Source organism: Centroberyx gerrardi, chromosome 6 (genome assembly GCF_048128805.1).
Source record: "Centroberyx gerrardi isolate f3 chromosome 6, fCenGer3.hap1.cur.20231027, whole genome shotgun sequence".
Lineage (NCBI taxonomy): Eukaryota > Metazoa > Chordata > Actinopteri > Beryciformes > Berycidae > Centroberyx > Centroberyx gerrardi.
In genome coordinates, this window is record NC_136002.1 from 7412189 (window position 1) to 7433896 (window position 21708).

At 43.8% G+C, this 21708-nt stretch overlaps 1 protein-coding gene across 1 annotated transcript in view; it reads right to left on the reverse strand.

Annotated features, from left to right (window-relative positions):
* Positions 1–21708, reverse strand: part of LOC139910040 (calsyntenin-2-like) — a 208387-nt gene that overhangs the window by 130276 nt on the left and 56403 nt on the right. Inside the window, exon 2 of the mRNA XM_078284020.1 lies at positions 194–316. Within this exon, the coding sequence (XP_078140146.1) occupies positions 194–316 (123 nt within the window). The remainder of the gene's footprint in view (positions 1–193; positions 317–21708) is intronic.

The window sequence follows — 21708 nt, forward strand, 5'->3', positions numbered from 1 at the left end:
ATGCAGAGTGACATCATATGACAGCTTTATGAAGTTTCTATCCTCAGTGTAAGTATATCCTGCGGCTGTGCTTCCCGATTTACTCCTGAGTCATCGTCGTCTTCCACCACTTGGTCTGAGTTAGTCCTCTGTTACCCCTCTTGCTATGATCCTCTCCCAGTTAACGGCCATTAGAGTCTGCAAAGTATCATACCTGCGTAGGGGATGGGGGCGTCTTTGTCCAGCGCCACCAGCGGAGGGTCCAGCAGGACGATGTCGGTGTTTTCGGTGATCACCCCATGGTACGACGTCTCAATCCACGGCTTGTGTTTGTTCACTATGGAGACAGAGGGGGAGAGAAGGAGAGATAGGTTGGTGAAACCATTCTGCAACAGAACTGTCGATCTTTATGTGCTGGGAAATTTGTGCTTGATGAATTTCAATTTCACTTCACTTGAAAAAAGTGTCTGCGGGATAACTGAACTTACACACATATACACACACACACAGATATACTGTATGTGCGTAAATACACAGACATTTCACTCTGTTGTTGGCAGACGTCCTCCAACCTCCTTTACCACAAGACATGCTCATTTTGTTAATCTCCCCCCTCCACCTCTTTTCTCTCCTTCATTCTTTTCTTCTTTCGAACGTCCCCTGCAGATTTTCAAAGCGCGGTGCCAGGCTTGATCAATGACCACCGCCGAGCTGCCAGCAGAGGACCGCGTCTTGGGCCAAGCCGAAAACAAAGTTCACGAGCTGAGGGCCTGATTAAGGGGCATAATTGAGTAAAAGCCCCTTGGGCCGTGTGCGGCACTTTGCTGGCCCGTTTGCCATTTGTTTACCGCCTCTCGGCCCAAAAAAAACAAAAGTGGGCCTAAGGAGCCACTGCAGGCCTCAACTCCTCCACTTAGTACTTTTGCTGACTCAAGGCCAGCAGCGCGGCCCAAATTACACCCTGTCCTCTTTCTAAAGTTCATAGCAATGACTTGAAAATGAGACCAAACAAGGTTATTGTTGTGTGTGGCATACGGAGAAAAAAAATGCTCCAAAAAGATCACATGCAGTTTAATTGAAAATGAAGTGCCTAAGTAATAATTAGTGTCCCATTCAGTGAAGGGAAAGTAAGGGAAATACGGCCTCTTTGTGTTATAAGTGGTAATCAAGCAATCATAGTCACAGAAGACCTCAATTATTCATTGAACGGTGGTAAAAGCCACTTGACAACGTTAAAATATGTACTTAGCAAATAACACTGACAGAAAAATATGTAACCAAACCTCATGTTCCATAATGTAAGCATGCAAAGAACATTCTGATGCCCTTGGGGGAAAACAATGTAACTGCACTTATGTTTCTTTTCCTTACTTGAATCAAATGTGATCATTACTGCAAGTCTTCTCATACTTTTTGCAGTTTTTTGTGTGAAAACAATATATTACAGTAATTACATTAATAAATGCATTGCAAAGATTAGAGACAAGTAAGATGAGACAAGTAAGAGAAAGGGCCAAAAACTGATTGATTTCAGCACCGACTGGTAATTATCTTTTAGAGGGCTCTGGATGACAGCAAGAAGCTAGGGAAAACATGCTAACACTACAGCGATGCATATTCATGAGCGCTGTCGACCCAGAATGCATAGTAACAGCCCCGGTGCACTCAGAGGAGATCATTTACAGGGGCCAGAGAGATGGGAACACATTAGTCTATTAGGACTCGATAAATATTTATGACTGTGGTGCTGTCACAACACTAAGGGGTAACATGATACTGTTGGTCCAATTTCAACTTTAAATGCCAAACCATGTCATTTTGGAAACAGAGTCGCTCGCTGATGCTGCTGTGCAGAATTTTAAAGGAAAAACTCGCTCTAAAATCGGATTTCTCCTGTATACGTCACTCTTGTCCCTCCCAAAAGCTACAAATAATGGAAACAAAACTAGTTTGAAATGCCGTTGACTCAGACTTTCTGGAACTGCCCCATTGGCAATAAACATGATTTTTTTGGGGGGGGGACTTTGTGGCACAATCTAATGATGAACATGGACACAATGGTGGAAAAGAGCTGGCTTGGGCATAAAAGATCCAATAAACATTCATTGAGTCTACAAAATCATCCTCTCCAACACAGTAACAACTTAATGATCTCACAGATAATCATGTTTTTTTTCCTTGTCTCCGTGTGAAGCTTTGGAAGAGGATCGTTCATGACCAAATTGTCCCATAAATTGTGACCAAATTGCCCAAAATCATAGCCACAACATTAAAAATTCTGTTTAGGGGATCCCTTCCCAGGAACCATCTGCCCGGAAAAGGACTTCAAGTTTATCTACCAGCTACTTAAGCAGGGGCCCACCATTTACTACAAAAGCTTTGTCTGTAAAATATCAAGAGAGGATAAAAGAGAGAGACAGCAGCGAAAGAAGAAGTGGAATTTGGATTGCACACAGTGGATGAAACCAGTTAATTTCCTGCTGTAACTTGAGACCGGTGCATAACCCCAATAAATGTGTAATGTACTGTATAAAACAATTTGAGCAGAACGCAGACAGCTAAAAAGGGAGTCTGAGGAGGCTTGTTCTCACCTACATATTCAGTCTTCCACAGCTTAGGAAGCCCTATTGACCTTTAAATCCTAGACACTGCGGCTTGTGCAGCTCACTGGTTCCATGCTGACCTAAATGTTCTGATAGTAAAGACATCGTTTTTTCTAGTGTGTAGCACACGGAGCACAAAGTGATCCGACTGTAATGCAGCGATACACCGGTACATGATGCACATATTGAGAAGAAACCAGAGGAAAATGGAGGCATACACATATTGTGCGCATGCCACCATTTTTGCCTGACACCTCCACGCCCGGTGACCTGTGCGATACCGGCACTACACCAGATTGAGTGCATCTTCCCATCAGGCGCCCCCGGTCCGTGCCGCGCCACTGTTGCGGGTTAATGACATCTTGAACCCTCGCCGCTCTCTCCGTGTGTGGGACGGAATGGGTTTTTTTTCTCATCGGGAGCGATGGGGGCATTAAGAGGAGCGTCTGCCTCCCTGTAATCGCCGCCGCGTCTCGATGAGGTGCCGCCTACATGTCATCGCCCGCCCACCACCCCCCTGCCCCCCTCTCTCCGATGCTCTCACTGATAAGAAATACAACATTGACCCCTTTCTTAATGGAATCAGGTCCGCGCGTTGACAGCCCGAGACATGCCCCCCGCCCCCGAGGCATTCCCCTTCACAAGACCGGGAGACGGATGGATACGCTCCCTCTCTCTCTCCTTGCAAACAACGTGGGGCGGGAGAGGTAGAGAAACGAGCGAGCCGGGGCCATCCGTCGCCGTGAATTCCCGAGGGAGGCATTTTCAGCCGCTTACCGGCGCGATCGAACCCGCGGCTAATGCCCTGACGCTAAGTGATTAGCTGCGAAACTCCTCCACGGCGGCTTGAATCAAAACTAAACACGGTTAATCCTCCCGATCGATACGGAGGGGAACATGACACCCGCGCGGCCAAAGTTGTCGACAGCCTTTCACTCTGAAGGTGTAGCAGCGGCGGCGAGACGGCTTGCTCTCTTTACTGACAGTCATCCGGCTCTTGCGTCTTCATCCAGCATTTAAAAAAAAACACACACACACACCTGCGAGAAGATGTGTTCATGGACATTTTTTGTTTGAACTACACATTGCTCGTCGACTGCTCAGCCTCCGGGCGCTCGACAGCCTCTAATGGGATGTGTGTTTAAAAAAAAACGACAACAAAACAAAATAAAACAGAAAGCACGAGGCAGAGCTCCGGTGTTGCACTCCACGTGACCCCAATTTTTAAAAGCAAACACCTTCATTGGGTACTAAAAGCACTCAGTAAATGGCATGCGATAACCCCTGTTTGTGAATGGATGGAGGTCAATTCTCCGGCGTCTCACGAAACCTTGTGGCTGCTCGGCGAAACGCGATTAGCTGAGGTTAAAGGGCTTTTTACATCTTGAGGACATTGCGGGAATCAATTGCGCCGCTCCCCGTTTCATCCGCTTGTTTGATCCTGGCTTGTTATGTTTGCTTATTTAGACCAGAGCCGGGATTCAAATACCGTGACCTTTCGCCACGGTGTCACACGGGAGAAAAACAGCAGAGATATGAGTGGAAAGGCTCAACAAAGGAGCGGCTCAAAACAGACTGGCCCCAAAAAAGAAAAGACAGCTTAACATGAAGGGTGAGTTCTGTTCGCTCTGTTCAAGGCGGAGTCGCCAGCAGTCTCTCACAAATCCTGTAACCTTATTTTGAAATGGTGACTTCACATTATCGCATGGCAAGTGACATTTGCGGCACTTTGCTGCTTTGTCTAGTGTTGCTTTCTGCACAAAACCAGTCGTACAAGATGTAATCCAGTTGTTTTTTTAACGAAAATCAACTGGAATATCTCTATCAGCTCATAATATACAAAATAGCATGTTGATATGTTGCTCAAAAGATTCACAGATAACTGGGAAATTAAGGCAGAGTGGCATTTTTCCCATTTTTGCTATATGCGAGACAAGTATATTTGCATTTTGTGTGTCTCTTATGTTCAAGAGATGACATTTTGCTTTACCTGATAGTAAGAAATGGTAGTGGATGTCACCCATTATTTCCTTCAGGTGTTCTCCATTCTCTTTTTGGGCATGCTACCGTCGATGCAACTAAATTAATTAGATTAGACATGAGAAATTACTCATACATTTCAATAATAACCACTTTCCTGTGTAATTTCATCTTTTCACAAATGAGGAGAGTTAAAGGCCACTGAATCATTTTGTTCCTCAAATCAATTAAATTGCAGCCGAGGTGGGCTACAGTTATCATGGTACTACAGGCTAATACAATCAGGCCCTGTGACAGCTGAAAGGTGAACGCTGGCGCACGCATGCCCTTTACCGCCGGCTGTTGGTCAGCGCGACTATCTCGCTCCTGCCATTTCACCGCCAATTAAGCCGCGAGTCGCGGATTTGACTCGACGCGCCGAGCACGGCGGAGGCGCTATAACGGCTGATTAACCTCTGACCGGGGCGACGGTGTGCCGCGGTAACTGCGGGCTGGCGGGTGCCACCGCTTAGCGGGCGGGCGGGGCGATGTGAACGGGCCCCCGGGGGGACGGGGGAGGAAGAGAAACAGTTGTAATTAAAAAGAAATCTGTAGGAAATTAAACTCTGATAGATAAGGTCAACAAAAGGGGCTGTGATGAATACATCAGCATAATGAAAAGTAAACGCGCCGGAGACAGTTAGCCATTACTGCGACCAACAGGCAATTACAGCTACATGGCAAGCTGGGAGCCCATGCCAGCTCAGAGAGACTCAGGGATGTCCATCAACGGGTCACCGTGAATTATTGAGAGACATCCCTGCCCCACCAACGTCGGGGGACACGCCTCAGCTCTCTCTTTTTTCTCTCTCTCTCTCTCTCTCTCTCGCTCTCTCTCTTCTCCTGCCTTTCCCCCTCAACCACTCTATCGCTGCAACAGTCCCCGCCTCCTTTGAACCTTGAAGATCTTTGCAAACTTTAATCTTCTCTGCGCTCTGCGCGCTGGCTTCGTGCTTCACAGAGCAAGCTGACAGGAACCATCTGCCCGGGAGAGGGCTTTATTAAATATAAAAGCTTCTTAGATTTCTCATCGAGATACATAGAGTCCTCAAGTTCTCAGCATTGATTTCGTCTTGAGACCGTTTAGCTGGAGACGATGGGGATAACCCGTGTAGTCTGCAAATTTATACACGTATAGGCTACATGAATACTTAATTTTGACCTGTAATATATAAACTATATTAGTTCAAGTGAGGGTGATTCTGTGTGTATACTGCATCATGCATATTAGGATTATTGCTTATTATTATTATTTTTTTTTATGATGAATTTTGCTATGTAGGTTGTTCATTCTGTTTGTCACATAAAGGTCACACTATTGAGAGAGGAGTGTGTGCCAATTTTTCTTGTTCACTGTTGTCTTTATTTGCCCTTTATTTGCAGGGTGGGGAGCCTTTTTATCTCTGTTGCCTGACCAGCTGTCAAACTCCACGCATTGCTGTCAGTATGGCGTCAGTGTGTCCTTCTATCTGCTGCACAGAGCACTTTGTTTTGAAAGAGGAGCACAGGGGAAAAGCGTCTGGAGCAGATTCATCAATATGCAGAGTATAGCTTTGGTAATTTTTTGCTATGTACACAAGTGTAAACAAAAGCAAAGCTGACCCTAGTATAGTAGGTTGTGTTTGTCTCTGGAAAATGTATAGGCTTTTTTTTTTTTTTTTATTGGACCATAGCCATAGCTATTACGATGCCATCATCATATCATTTTTATGATACACCACAAAACAACAATTATCATCTTAATTTCTCATCATTCACTATATCAGGATGAAAGCTGGAGTCAGCTAATGAGAATTGAATCCTCCATCAGACATGACACAATACAAATATAGAATACAAACAACAAACATGTGGATCATCGAACTACAAGTTGTAAAGCTCCCAAAATACATTTGAGAATGGCTTTTTTGTGCTTGGGTGGAATACAAGCTGGTTCATTACTCAGTCAGAGCACAGAGCAAAGGACACCATGTACCTGCCAAACCACCTGGGTCACACCAAGGCCACCCCTCCACAGCCCCTCTCAGACAATGACCCCCTAACCTCTGGAGCGCACCGGTAACAAGCACGTTCTGCTCTCCTCTCATCCCATAACAACATTTGGAGGACATTTCTGCTGCTGCGTTTCCATCCAAACCGAATTCCACATTTGCGGACGGACAATCTCAGAAACATCTCATGTCCTCTGGGGTGTAATTGAAAATCTTGCCACTGGAAATAATTCACCTGTTGCACCTCGCTCCCTGCCTGGTCTTTTGTGGCTGCTATGTATAGTGTCTTGAGGTTGTGAGCTGTTTGTAGCCTTAGGCAGGGTGAGATAAAGCAGGATCACACAGTGGCTTTTGGAGTTTTGTTGCGAGTGGAATAACCTAACAATTCGGAGGCTGCCCTGAAATGCCCTAGATGTGTGTGTGAACGTGTGTGCCCGTGCATGTCTGGGTGTCCTCCGTGTGTGTGTATGTGCGCGTGCCGCTCGTAGCCTAAGGCGGGTTGTGCATTCTGGCCATGGTCCCAGCGCCTGGTCTCTGTGTGTGGCTGCAGCCTCGGCGTAGCTCTCGGTTCAGCGGCCTGCTGGATAGCGGATCGGCGCTGCGGCAGGACCCCACGGCGCCTGAGCCTAACAAATCCAAGAAGCAAGCGCAGACACCGCCCCGTAAAAAACCACACAGCGAGAGCTCCGACCCTGTGGTTAAAAAAACAACACGCGCAAACACACACTCAGGCTGAAAGGGTCGTAGAGAAAAGCACGCACGGAGAAAACCAATGCGCATGTGCACACACATGCAGTGTAAACACAGTGAGAGGAGGAGGGCACCGGTTCACACATCAAAGTTCGGCTTCTTTTTGCACCTCACTGAACAGTGCCAATTTTTTTGGGTTTGTTTTTGACATTTTTCTCTACCTTCTACCCCTCACGTTGTCCCTGCAGTCATATGATAGAGTCCAGCCAAAGGTCAGGCTTTTATCATGTTCTTGTTTTCCCATCCACCCTGCCTTGAGTGAAAAAAAACCCTCTGGTGCCACAATACAAGAACAAGAGGAGCTGGAGTTAGGCAGGAGAAAAGAACAGTGCTATACAAATTGTCTGAGTTTGCCTCTCTGCCTTAAGTGACTGTGAGGCTGTTTTATGTGTTGTTGTGTTGCTCTACTTTCAGAGATGGGGAGTTATTAACCTGCGGAGATAGGAAAAGGCTGACTGCACACAGAGTCGCTCTGCCACTATGCTCGCCCCCCACCTACCCCCTGGGGATGAGAGAGAGAGATAGAGAGATGGAGAGAGAAATGGAGGAGTGTTATGCATTAAGGTACACAGCAAAAACTAAAAGCATCCGTCCAAATGACCAGGAGTGCATGTATAGGAGCTGAAAGTATACTTTTGGTGCCATTACCCCAGCTATCGTGACCCCTCTCTATCAAATAGCTTCACAGCCACAAATGTTCCCTCTGTGCGCCATTTGAGCGCCATTATCTTGGTCCATTATTGTATGTGCAATTTGAGATGTGGCATTTACACCGTCCCACATTTCCCACACGTTCACCCGGAGCACGTCAACAGATAAACCCACACAACGGTGTGTTGATAGAAGTCAATAGTCGCACAAGTCCAAAATGGTGCGCTGTACGTTTAATGCCGCCAGGATAATGGTGGTAATGCTGTGCGGAGTATTATGAAAGTACATTTACCTAAAACTCACAACAGTTAGAACAATGTTGTATGCCCTACAGTAAGGGAAATGTTATCCAACGACCTTGACAATCCTCCAACTAATGTTATTTTTTTAAAAACAAGCAAAGACTGAATTGAAGATGAAGAAAAAACAAAAGAACAGACAATGGCCACACACCTACCGATACAAACCCCTTCAACTTTCCCATGCCACTTCTGAAAGCATAAGTTCGGCAATTTTTGACTTATATATATTTTGTCTCTTACATACCTGTAGTACTTGGACCCACAGACAATATTGGCTCCAGAGTCAGCAGGAAAGCAGCAGCACCGCACCATTTCCACTCAGTGGATAGTCTTCTACCAAACTCTACCTGGCTCCATGTGCAATTGTTTACAATCTGACCTGACCATCCGCAAAACTAGATCACGCTGCCAGTAACGCACTTTCACCCCACAGCAGTTTGTGCTGCGGCAGAGAAAAATAGTTCCCTGATTTCCTGGTTAGTGAAAGCGTGCGTCATGGTGGAATTGTGTCATGAAATCAGAGCTCATTTTTATTTATGTAATTTGCAACTTTTCCGTTTACTCTCAACTCCCCTGTGGAGTCTACAAACTGCTTTTTTGGAGATATTTTGACATTTCCCATTTGGACTCATTGTTAGCAGCAAGAGGCAACGACAGCTGACTCTGGAGCCAATATTCTCTGTGGGTCCAAGTACCACAGGTATGTAAGAGACAAATTATATAAAGGCCGAACTTATCCTTTAAGAGCCTGTTATGTGGAGATGGCCTACAGTGAATTGTGTGTTGTGTGTGTGTGTGTATTGCTGAACAAGGAGTCAATGTAAGAGACAACTTCTCAGGTCCTTCTGATCCCCTGAGAATATTATCCTGGCCAGTAGATGTGCCGCTTCAGGCCCGCTGTGAAACAGGGGGTTGAAAACACATTGAGTAAATAAAAGTGTCCGCCGTGTAATCCTTTTAGAATGGCTGGGCTTTTGAAGTGAAGGCCACCGTCTTATGGAACGGGAGGTGCACTATGCACAGTAATCTGGTTAAAGAACTGTGTGTGTGTGTGTGTGTGTGTGTGTGTGTGTGGCTTCAAGTGTACGTGATGCCAGGAAGTGCCACGGTGCAGACACAACACATTAGGCCGACAGCAGCATGACCTTGGGAACAATTTGTCCTCTTGTCTCTTTTTATATAAACTTAGTAGGCTTTTTCTGGCTTTTTTTTTTTCCTTTACATTTTTTCAATTTCAACCTCTTTTCGATCCCCTTTCATCACTCAAATACATTCAATCAAAAACTCACTTTCATCTTGTTAGTCGTACGCTCCTTTTCATCTAAGTTGACTATATAGGATGAGTGAAGAAACACATATGTACCATAGGCACGCACTCTCTCTCTCTCTCTTTCTGTCTCTCGCTCTCTCACACACACACACACACACATACAGTTCTCCACAACACTTAGTCCCTGATGCTCTTGAGAGTGTGTGTGTGTGATTCCTCCTGGCAGTCTATTCCATTTTGCCTCTCTCTATCTTTCTCATATAATTCTAAAAATCGAAGGCAAGTGGGCAGGGAGATGCGATGAGAGGAAGAGAGTTAGAGTACACCTCCCGAGACTCTCTCCTGGACCCCCACTACACACACACACACACACACACACGCACACACACCTAGTACATTTCACCTCACCCTGGAGGAATGAAGGGAAGGCAAGAAAGAGAGGCTGCAAACTAAAACTTTTCATTAGTCCTCCTTTCCGGGCCTCCCTGAATACCACTCATCTCCCACCAGAGGGAACTCAGGGGAGAGAAGGGAAAGAAAGGATGAGAGGAGAACCAAGATGGACGAGTTACAGGAGGAAATAAGCAATTACGTTGGGAGTTATGGGATACACCAAAAGACAGAGAGAGAGAGTAACTCTGCGTTCAGAGGGCTGGTAACCATAACAATATGCTACTTTTTGTTGGTGGTGGTGGTGTTGCGAGACAGGAGGGATATGGTACATTAAAGTAATACACCAAGTTTTTTGGAGATTGTCCCGTTGGTCAGCTTACCATGATGAGAACATAGACATCAAAATCATCCCCGTGTTCCTAGTAGATCGTTGGCTCCGGCGCTCCATGTTAACACTTTAGCATACACTGTGTTGATATGATCAGTTGTAGCCGCACTAAAGCTAACTGATAAGTAATCTTACTGTAAATGATAAGCAGATAAGTCTGGCAGCGGTGTGTAGGAGATTGGTAATGAAATATGATATCAAAATAAAACAGTCTTTTGAACTAGCAGGGACAACTTTCCCTGTTTCCATAGAAGTGAATATGGTGGGCGATGGGAGACTGTGTGCAGCTAAAAATCACTGCGCAGCGGATGAATATGTGGTTGCTCACATGAAATAGTTCATGAAACTACAGGCCATATACTAACAATTTATATTACTAAAAGGTCTGCCTTTTTACTTTAAATCACTCAACATGGTGTATGCTAAAATGTTAGCATGGAGCACCAGAGCCGGGGACACATGGATGATTTTGGTGTCTACATTATCATCATTAATTCTGGAGCCTATCCCAGCATGCACTGGGAATGGGAAACACCTTGGACAGGTTGCCAGTCCATCACAGGGTCAACAGACAAACAAACATAGACAGACAAACACTCATGCTCACATCTATGGGCAATTTAGAGTCTCCAATTCTTCAGATTCATGTCTTTGGACTGTGGGAGGAAACCAAAGCAACCAACAGGACCCTGTGATAACATGATAGGCGATGTAGCCCTGAAGCTCCACTGTGACCAACTTTTCCTCTTAGGCAAATGAAGAAAGAAAGTGGGCAACATTCGCGGACGTGCCTGTAGTCAAAGAAAATGGATCTAGACTGGTTTCTAGAGATGGTTGCAGCATGAACGTGCAGTTAAAGAAACCAAAACTTTGTATTTTCCATTCCTTAGCCCAAGTTGCACTGTGCAGTATGCGGTTACCGTTTTGGTCTCACAGCACATCGCGTTGAACCCTTAAGCCCAAACCTTGTGTTTCAAATATCCAGCACAGCTTTTTCCTGGCTGAACTGAAGAGCCGAAGTGCACAACCATGAAGCCCTGCGCATGAACTGTGAGCACGGAGAGGGCTGGAGGCCAGCGTTGAACATGAAACGAAAAAAAGTGCTTCAAACACACTTCAACCTCTACCGTATCTGGCAGATACGGGCCCATTCCCAAGCACATACATGGTCTTGCGCACTCTCCTCTCTCTTACACACACGAACGCACACAAGCAGTGCAGCGGTAACCAATCAGGCTCGGCCGCTGGCTATGCTCCTGAGGTGTCTGACATGCTGACAGCTCCTTTCCTTTCTGAAGGAGATGAAGGGAGGGGGAGAGCCATCGCCTCCCAGAAGCCTGATCAAGGAGATAGACATGAAGGCACAGGAAGGGTGTGTGTGTGTATCTCCTCTTGCTCCAATGCGCGCAAAAACATCTACTGTGCATCTTTCTGCAGTCAACGGTAACACTATGCCTCCGAATTCAAGGTACACCAAGGCCAATATATGATTCAAGATTGAATACTAAATAATTTAAGGCCATATCATGAGTTGATTGCAGCTCTGGCGAAAAACACAATAGCAGACTTTCACCACATACCCACTCCTAGTCATACACTGTACTCTACACTTACAATCTGAAGTCCACAGTAAATTATGAAAAATCATGATTGTACCATTCCTCCCACTGTCTAGCACTCCACATTTCACAGTCCATTTGTACACCCTAGGTCCAAGTTGCTGCACGTTGAACTCCCCTAGTAGAAGTAGAGCAATCCATCATAAAAAAAACAAAAGGGTTTGTGCATTACAATATCCCCTTATCCTCTGTTTTAACCCAACCAAAGATCAAGTGCCTGGTTCTTTGTTGCCATTATTTTGGAGAGGATGAGAATACACACACACACACACACACACACACACACACACACACATAGTTTTCTACACATAATTTGCTGAATTAAAACTTGAGCTTTGCTGTTTTGTACAGAAAATCCATTCAGGCGGAAAACACATGGGGGTTCGATGGATTATGCCCGGCACCTGTTTAGGGTGTATTGTACTGTAGGCACTGTGAAAAAGCATCTGCCTTAATAACATGTAAAACAAGCTTCCACCATTTCACAGCACTGAGGCAAAAGCATGTTGACTGGGCGCAGCCGCATTATCCTTCCAACCCCCCTATTCCTGTCTTGTTATTTAGCCTTGAGTTCTGTGTTTCCATTGATAGAGCTGATAAATAAAAAAAAACACAATTCCCAGTAGCCACAAACGGAGCAGCCAGGACTGGTGAGTAATAGGAGAGTATGTATGAGGGAAGTGATTTGGGCTGTTATTGTTGCTCTGCACTGTGTTGGTAGCCTTGACTTGAAACAAAGAGACTCATCAGCAGCCAGTGGAGGAACAATCCTCGTCACAGCTGACACACACACACACACACTTCACTTGAGAAAACCCCACACCGGCACAAACACTCAACATGCACGACACAGACCCACAGAGACGTAGATATGTAGAAACCATTTAAATTTGCCACCAACTGTCGGCACCTTCAGCCATAGAGATGAAAGAAGTGACGGTTTCAAAGGAGGAATGCAGCGATGAACTGGAGACAACCTCAGTGGGTTCATTCATTGGCTGTCTGACGCCATCTCTCTGGGGAATAGCGATTCTCCAGGAGGTGCGTGAGGCCAGGCGTGCGCACAGACGCACAAACACACCCACACACAAATACATGCACATGCATACAGAGCAGCGCACAAATTCACATATATTATGCACAAGCCCACTGCAGACATATTCAATCAATCGCATACACATGCACAAAAAGAATTTTGTTCCAATAGTAGAGCTGGCAGTACAGGTGGCATGTACTAAATCATAGCTGACAGTGAAAATAAAATGTATTTTGGAAAAACATTTAAGCAGTTAGCTATTTTACAGTTTTTTACGATTGCTAGCAACCTTTTATCAGTTCTGTAGTCACATTTTCATAACTCTTAACACAGTTAGCACAACATCGGTCTGTTGTGGGCCATACCATTAACACATTTCTTGTTCCTTTGACACAAAATGCATTCAGTGAACACATTTTAAAAACTCTTGAATTTCTTTTACACACAAGCTCAACCAAGACCAAAACTATGGATTTTTACTGCCAAATTTACAAATGCTTTCACACTGTATGTCAGAACAGATAACCTCATGTTCTAAACCTAACTTATAGGCTAAAATTGAAGTGAACAGCAGTTCACATTGTATATTGAAACACAAATGTATGTCCTATATTTTTTTATTGCTATTACGTAAGAAACAGCTGATTGAAGTTATGCAAATAGACCAATCACAGCTGAACACTGCCAGGGGTGGATAAGGCACGCCAAAATATACTTCCCATGATGCATAGCCAGAGAAAATATAAGGAGTGATGTGGACGAGAACATGTGGCCAAATGCAGAAGACCAGGTAGATTAGAAAAGGACTGTGTATTTTTCTTTTTTTTTCTTCTGTGCCTTTCTCTTTTTGTATATTTTATTTTTACACAACTGTAACCAGCAGCTATATTGCAGATTTTTGTTGATCTCTTGAAGTCACTTCCTATTGCAAATACTGTAAAGCCTTTACTGCAGCAATTCTGTCACTTATTCCTTTTTCATATACTGTACATTCTATAAAATAAAGATGAGTCATTCACTTTTTATATAGAATGTTTGCAAAAAAGAAGATAAAAATGCGTACATTTACTACACTCAACAAAAGAAAAATGTAGAGTGACTTCAAAAGAAACTGCAGTGCGAAAAACAATTGACTATCAATATGCTGTCTATTGTATAAGGGTAGAACTGACATATGTAAAGTAATGCATTGTCTGTAATACCATCCACTGTTAGTATTTTGTATGTCATTGTGCTGTGATTGACTAAATGTTCCTGTTGGAAGAAAACATGTGCTAGAGTTTTGAAAGAATTATTTGATTTTGAGACATGTTTGCAGTGTTTTGGTAGAGTTAGTGTATTTTGACAAAGTATTCTTGCATTTAGAAAATTAGTGTTGGTGTTTAGTTTACAATATGTGATTTTGACCATAAAATTAACTGTTTTGCCAACTGTGTGTTGTAGGTGAGTTGGTGTGTGAAGAGTTTAGAAAAAGTATTATAAGTATTGAAAAACGCTTGCTAGCGATCGTAAAAAACTGTAATATCTATTGAATACTAGTTTGTTGAGGAATCATCTATACTTTTGAAATATTGAGTGATGGATTTCAAGTAAACTTTTCGGTAACGCTTTATTTTACAGCCCGCTAATTACTAGTAACTATTTTGTAATTATGAGGTACTAATAAAATAACAATGCTGTAGTTACAGGGTAACAAAACAAGAAGTCCGGGAATTAAGGGGTACCGGTTTTGCAATTATGAGAGATTTATGAGGTATTTATGGTGTAACTGTTTTCGTAATTACTGCATTCAGCCAGCCACATTTAGAATAAATAATTATTCAATAATAATTGATTATATTGTTCCTAATATAGGTACAATGGCCAACACATATTACTAATTCCATTACACTTTCACTGCTTTCGGCTACAGGTTACCCATAACTGCAGGAATACAGGTGTGTTTTGAAGAAATGGGCAAAGACACTGTACCAGTAGTGTGCAAACAAATATATTCAAAGTTCAGTTGTGTAAAGTGGACAGGAAGATGACAGCAGTTCAGACGAGGACTGCAGGTGAGAGGGCAGTCAAGCAGGACTTTGGCTCATCTCCTTCTGTTTGGCAGGTCTGTTGGAGTGACGTCTCTGTTGTTGCAGCCATGTTGTCAGCAGATTTCTTGTTCTTCCGCCGAAATATGTGGGATAGCCAAGAAAAGAAGCCACGCTTCTTCTTTGGTTTTGTTGTCAGGCTGTCTTTGACACTGGAACTCTGAGGTCCTGTAGGTTCGACCAGTTGGACGGGTGAAAGTGTCTTTTCCAGGGTCAGACCGGACAGATCCTTGGTGTCCTTTACAGTTTCAACCACAAGGCTTGGTAGAGCTTTGACCTCAACCTGGATGGCTGGAGCCTGGGACTCTTGAAGCAGGTCGGTTGATCCTTCATTAAGCAGGTGAATCAGGGTGTTTTCAGCAAGAGAGACGGGGAGAGCCTCCTCTGAGGTGGAGTTACTGTCAGGTCTAGCAGAGAGGACAGTGACTTTTGTTTCCTAACAACATTCAGGTTGATGCAGGATGGTGACAGAGCTTTCAGCAGCAGCCTCAATCTGTGCAGAGCTGACCGTTTCCCTCTCGATGATGAAAGGACATTGTTCGTCGTCCTTCTCCAAGTCCTGGAGGAACAGCATCAGTTTAGAATCAGCTCTGACGATTGGCTCCCATTCATCGAGACGATCTTGAGTAGGGGCATGGTGTGCAGCGCAGGCAGCCATAAATGTAGAACTCATTGTTGAGGAAGCAGAAATGTGCTTTTCACCAAGTTCCTCCTCCTCCAGGAGGAATGAGAGGAACTGCATCAGGTGAGAATCAGTGCTGCTGACAACAGGTTCCCATTTGTCCAGATGGTCCAGAGTCGGCCCATGCTGTGGGGAGCAGTCAACTACAAATCTAGAGAGATGTGATGAAGCGTAGAGGAGATCCTCACCAAATCCCTCCTTCAAGTCACATTGGGACTTGACCAGTGGCTCCCACTCATCCAGGCAGCCCAGAGTGGATCCACAGGGTGAGCAGCAGTCAGACACAAATCCAGATGTGTCACATGGGGGAGCATAGAGGTATCTCTTTCCAACTGCCTCCAGGTGGTAGTCATCCTCAAAACCAATGGGGGAGTGCTGAAGCTGACTCAATCTCTCAATGATTTTGATGTCATCAGTCATTGGAGCCTCAACAAGGCGGAGCAGGTTGGATTGAGCCTCAACCTGCTGAGCTGGGTGGATGGATGCTCCAGCATTTCCTACAGCTGTGTCCTCGGTCAGGAGAGGAGACTCTTTCTCTGTGGGAGGAAGGTCTCCTTTGTCCATGTCCCAGAGAAGTTTGCATGCTGATGAAGCTGTAACCATTGGTTCCCATATATTGAAGCTCTCAAATCCACAAGCAGGTTTGGAGCCGAGACCAACAGCAGACTGAGGTGAAAGATCACAGTCGAACTCAGCAGGAACTCCAGAGAAACTAGAGGCTTCAGCATAAAGGTACTGCTCCTTATTCAGGACTTTCACAAACATGCAGTTGATGTTTTCATGGCGATCGTCATTAAGGGCATTGAGTCGAGCGACCATTTTAATAATCTTAATAATCAAATAACCATGAGGCCGCCTGATGTAGTTTCATTCAAGGTCAACATACTTCATCATAGCTTCATCTTATGCCTTTCATCATAGTTTTGTTTCAACAACAAATCTAACTGTGAATTTATAATGTAAATAAAGAAAGTACTGGACACAAATGCAAATCCTTCAACACAAACAACTAGTCTATCCTGACTGTCTCTCGTTTGTTCAGTAAAATCCTCTCTTCTAAACTTTTCCTGTTAAATAATACAATTCTAAATACATGTGGCTTACCAAGCTGGAAATCACTCTCCATGGTTTCCTTTCTAAAAGGTAGATGTTGTTGTTGTTGTTTCTCCAAATGAATGCAATGTGAGTTTTCTGTCCCAATTTGCAGAGATGAAACTGTGAGTCTGAGTCTGTCTTCAGGTCAGTCTGTCTTTATGACACTGACATTCTGAATTCTCTGAACTCTGCTGCATTGTGTCCAGCTGCATTATGACTCATCAGATGAAGCTCAGGCCCAGTAAACCTTGATGACAGATATGTCCCACTTTGTACATGGTTTATAAAATACACGATTAAAAAACACATAACTGAATATTTGGAATTGTATTAAGACACCATATTTTTTATGCAGAAAACATCTATTTAATTGATAATTCCTATTGCACTTTCACTGTTTTAAGCCACAAGTTAGCTCACCCTAATCTTACCTTTCTTTTTTCCAGAACAATTTGTGCATCAACCCATGTAGTTGGTAGAAACAACTTTACAATGGCCTTTTCCCAGTGCATGAACCTTTAAAGTCGAGATGAAACGGCATTTCGAGAGTATCTAACTTCCGTATCGTGACGTATTTCCGAGTGAAACAGGAAAGACAGGCGGGACATAACGTTGGGAGGAATTTGATTTGAACGTTGAAAAGTGGGTGTGTCATAACACCCGAAGACACACCGAAGTACCATGCTGTTGCTAGCTAGCTAACTAATGAATCTTAGCCTCTTAGCTCTGTGTGCTAAAAGTTGAAGATTGATTGATGGGTGGATGTCATGATATTATTGGTTGAAATTAGTTACGGGCATGCTTACGTAAGCACACGGCATATTTTGTTTTACAGGAAGAAAACATGATTGAATTTTGATATAAGAATACAATGAAATTGATTTTTGGTATTTTTTTTGGCATATATTGTTAAATAGGTGCACAGTATGACCGGGGATGTGATCTAAAAGGGTTAAAAAGGCATTTTTCATTTCATCTCGTCTTTAAGCACCAATAACATTCATTAGGTTTACTCCCCCCTAATTACGTTATTGTACCCTGTAATTATTATTTAAGTATGCGGTAATTATGAAAATAGTTACACCATATCTACCTCATAAATCTCTCATAATAACAAAATTGTTACCCCTTAATTCCCGGAGTTCTTGTTTCATTACCCTGTAACTACAGCATTGTTATTTTATTAGTACCCCATAATTACAAACTAGTTACACCGTAATTAGCGGGCTGTAAAATAAAGCATTACCAACTTTTCTCCTAAGAATGGATATGTAGCATTTTGGAGTGAAGCCCTTCAATTACAGACAAATGTACATATGCATGCACACACGCACGCATGCAAGCCTGCAGATTTTAACATGGGAACGTCTGGGGTTCAGACGGTTTATTAGTATGAAGCCATAATCCTTAGGCGGCTGTCTGGAGCGCTCCACAGACTCACTAATATGGGCTGCCTCCTATTCCTTAGATTCTACTGTCCTATACACACACACACACACACCACACACACACACACTACAAGAAACTGTCTGTACCCTTACACAAGAGAAGCATCTGACAGTTTTCAGCCAAACAACAGAGAATACTGTGGATATAAAGGGCTTAGTGAGTGAGAGTGCAGAAGCTTAAATGCTACTTAAATCGCACTCTCTCTGAATAGCCCCACATATGGCCGGTGGCACTTTATCCCACATGACCAGTTGGCTAGCTCAGAGGCCAATCATTTCTGACCCACTAGCATAGACGGCTGGGTGGGAGACAGACGGGCACACAAACAGAAATGTGTGTGGGCTCACAAGCACAGGGAGTTTGATGCAATCCATCAGTAAGAATACTGAATAGAGCAGTAGCAACTGACGATTTTCACAAGCAAAACCATTCTGATATATACAGTGAATCAAGCACATTCACAGGCCTTGCTTTGCTATTCCTACACTCTTTTTAACCTTTCTTCCTGAGTGGATGGGGTTCATTCTTTGCTATTCAAAACTCCCCACAGTCCAATGACTCGGTGAATGAGGGTTCGCAACCTGGCTCCAATTAATTTGCCAAGGCGATGACAGGTCAACAAAGACGAATACAATCAATGTTCTCATCAGCCCAACAGCTTCAGGGGGCTAATTTCAACACAGAAAGAGAGTGCTTCAATTTAAATAGCTGTGATTATTGAAATGTTCTCTGCTCTCAGTTCGAACTGCTTAAACGTTTTATAATTTGACAGCTTCCATTCATAGGTTTGAAACATAAATGCCTACAACTAGCCTACTCAATGTCACACAAGATAACAGATGGAGGAAACTTTTACTGAAATGACTGCATATATTATTCATATATTAACTTAAAGATGAACAACAACGTTTTCAGCCACTATGGGCGATAGTGAGCAAAGTGGGTCCCTGTACAACAACAAAAAACGCGCATCACATGGTTTTCAAGGATGCAAGCACCAGTTTGGGAGAGCAAAGAAACGAAAACCTGATTGCAATGTTGAGTGGAGAAAACTCATGGATAAAAGGAGACATGGTATTAATACTGGAGAAGCTTTTGATCAGTGGAGAAAAGTGTTTTGTACCCATGCCGACATAGCATATTTGCTTGTTAACTGATTAAGCTATGTTGCTTGTGTTACAATCCTATATTGAGCTAGAAATTGTAGTAAATGATGTGCTGATGGGTGAAGTAGCTGGTATGATTACCTGCAAAGCCAACTTAAGCCGTCAACAAATGAAGGGGCGGAGCTTCCTCTCCAAGCTGCTGCACTGAGATCAAACGTTGTAGCCATGAAAACATTAAGATTAAGACTTTTCGAATGCCTAATACATTTATTCAGCATAGTCATTGGGGTCTAATAACATATTCAAGTCAAATGAATGTAAACAAATCCACGTTGTTGACATGGAAAACTGTTGATCATCTTTAAGGTAAGATCCCTCAAGGGAATGTGTGTGTGTACTTGTGTGTCTATGTGTACGAGCCTGCACGCAAGAGGAGGAAAAAAGGGAAAAATCAAAATCTCAAACAAAGCATGAAGATTGATCACACTAATGCATCTTTCTTCTGGCACAGCAGAGACAGCTCAGCATGTTCTTCATCATTCACAATCAATACAAAATGTCAAGGCTGCGAGCCAGTATCTGCTGGTGTAATTCAGCATTACGTTGGCTTCGAGACTCAGTGGACAGAATGCTAAGAACATATGTATTACTTACAATAGCTACTGTCTTGAAATCGACTGTACAACGTGTGTGTTGTCAAGTGTGCGACAAATTGAATTGAATGCCATGAGGGAAAAGCAGCCTATTGTATTATAATCAGCCCAAATGACATTTGGATATGAAAAATGGCTTTAATCTAGAGCCGGGGTCTGCATAATGGAGCACAGCCATGCGTAGCATGAGGCTTTGGTTTGGTGAGGCTACCGAGTGACAGTGGCCATGTGCTAGCATCACGGTGCTGTGGAAATAATTAGACTTCTTCATATGGCCAAATTCTAGATTACTGTTGTCACCTCATGGGCTTGGTTCTCATGACACTAAAAAGCCACTTCCCCGCATTCATTAGCACAACAGGCTAGTTGTCAGATGTTTAACAGACCATAATGCACTTCACCACCATAAGCCCATTCAATGTTAGCCCTTTATATTATCCAGCATCATTTCAGCATGAGGGAAAAACTCCTACTGGCCACCACATGCATCACTGTGTAACACAGGCTTATTGTCCCCACTGTAACCTGACTATGAACTCCAACACACACCCCAAGGTAACCCCCATAATAATCTTTACAGTCATCCCTATAAACCAGAGCAAACAGCATAACCCATGGTGATGGAAAAAAGAGAAAGTCCTTGCACCTTGCACTAGTATCCATCACATCCCTGTAACCATACCAATTCAACTGTCAGCTCTGTAACCGTTTACACAGCCAGCGCCATAACGCAGTTTACATAGCATAACCCCGGCTCGGCCTGGCCCGGCCCGGCTCGGCTCATCTGCTCCCATCCACAGAGTGCAGAGCTGCGTCCATCAGTATTCCAGGTGAGGTCTGGTCCCCATGAATATTTGAGTTGCTCGCAGACTCGCCGCCGAGCGCAGCGTAAAGATACTGGCTCCAGTTCAAAGGCCTCTTAGCATCAAAAGGAATGCGGGCTGAAGCAATTTCAGTAGAGAGAGAGAGAGAGAGAGAGAGAGAGAGAGAGAGAGAGAGAGAGAGAGAGAGAGGTGCAATAGAGGCTACAGAGGGGGTAAGGTAAAGGAAGAGCCTAGTTAAGCTTAGTACACAAGGATATTAGAATAAAGCGTGGAAGTGATAATGGAGTGCATGCCTTTTGTTTGGCTGTGTCATATGATCTGAAGCAAGCCTTCCACTGAGCAATCATTAAAACACAGTTACATGAATCATACCAAGAATAAAACACCACAAAACCTGGTGTGTAGCTCTTGCACATATAAATGTCAAGGGGCAAATATCTCATTGACAGCTAATCAAGCTTTACCCGAAGTCAGCACAGCCTGAGCTTGCAGTCAATGGTTGGTATTCATCAATCATCTTGGAGTTGGAGCGCTGATCCGTAGTCGGCTCAGGTCATTCAGGTTAATGTGAATAAGATGATCAAAGGCAGCCAGTCAGTGATTCCAGCTCAGCACTCCTTATCTGTAAAACTGGATACATATGAGCTAATGTGCTGATGGTTAGAGGCTAGCTACATCAGACTGAAGTGGTGCATCTTCAGAATACTCATATCCAATGCGGGCGCACATGCACACACACACACACACACACACACACACACACACACACACAGTTGATTAGGAGTGAGAGAGGTCAATCTTCCTTCTGTCT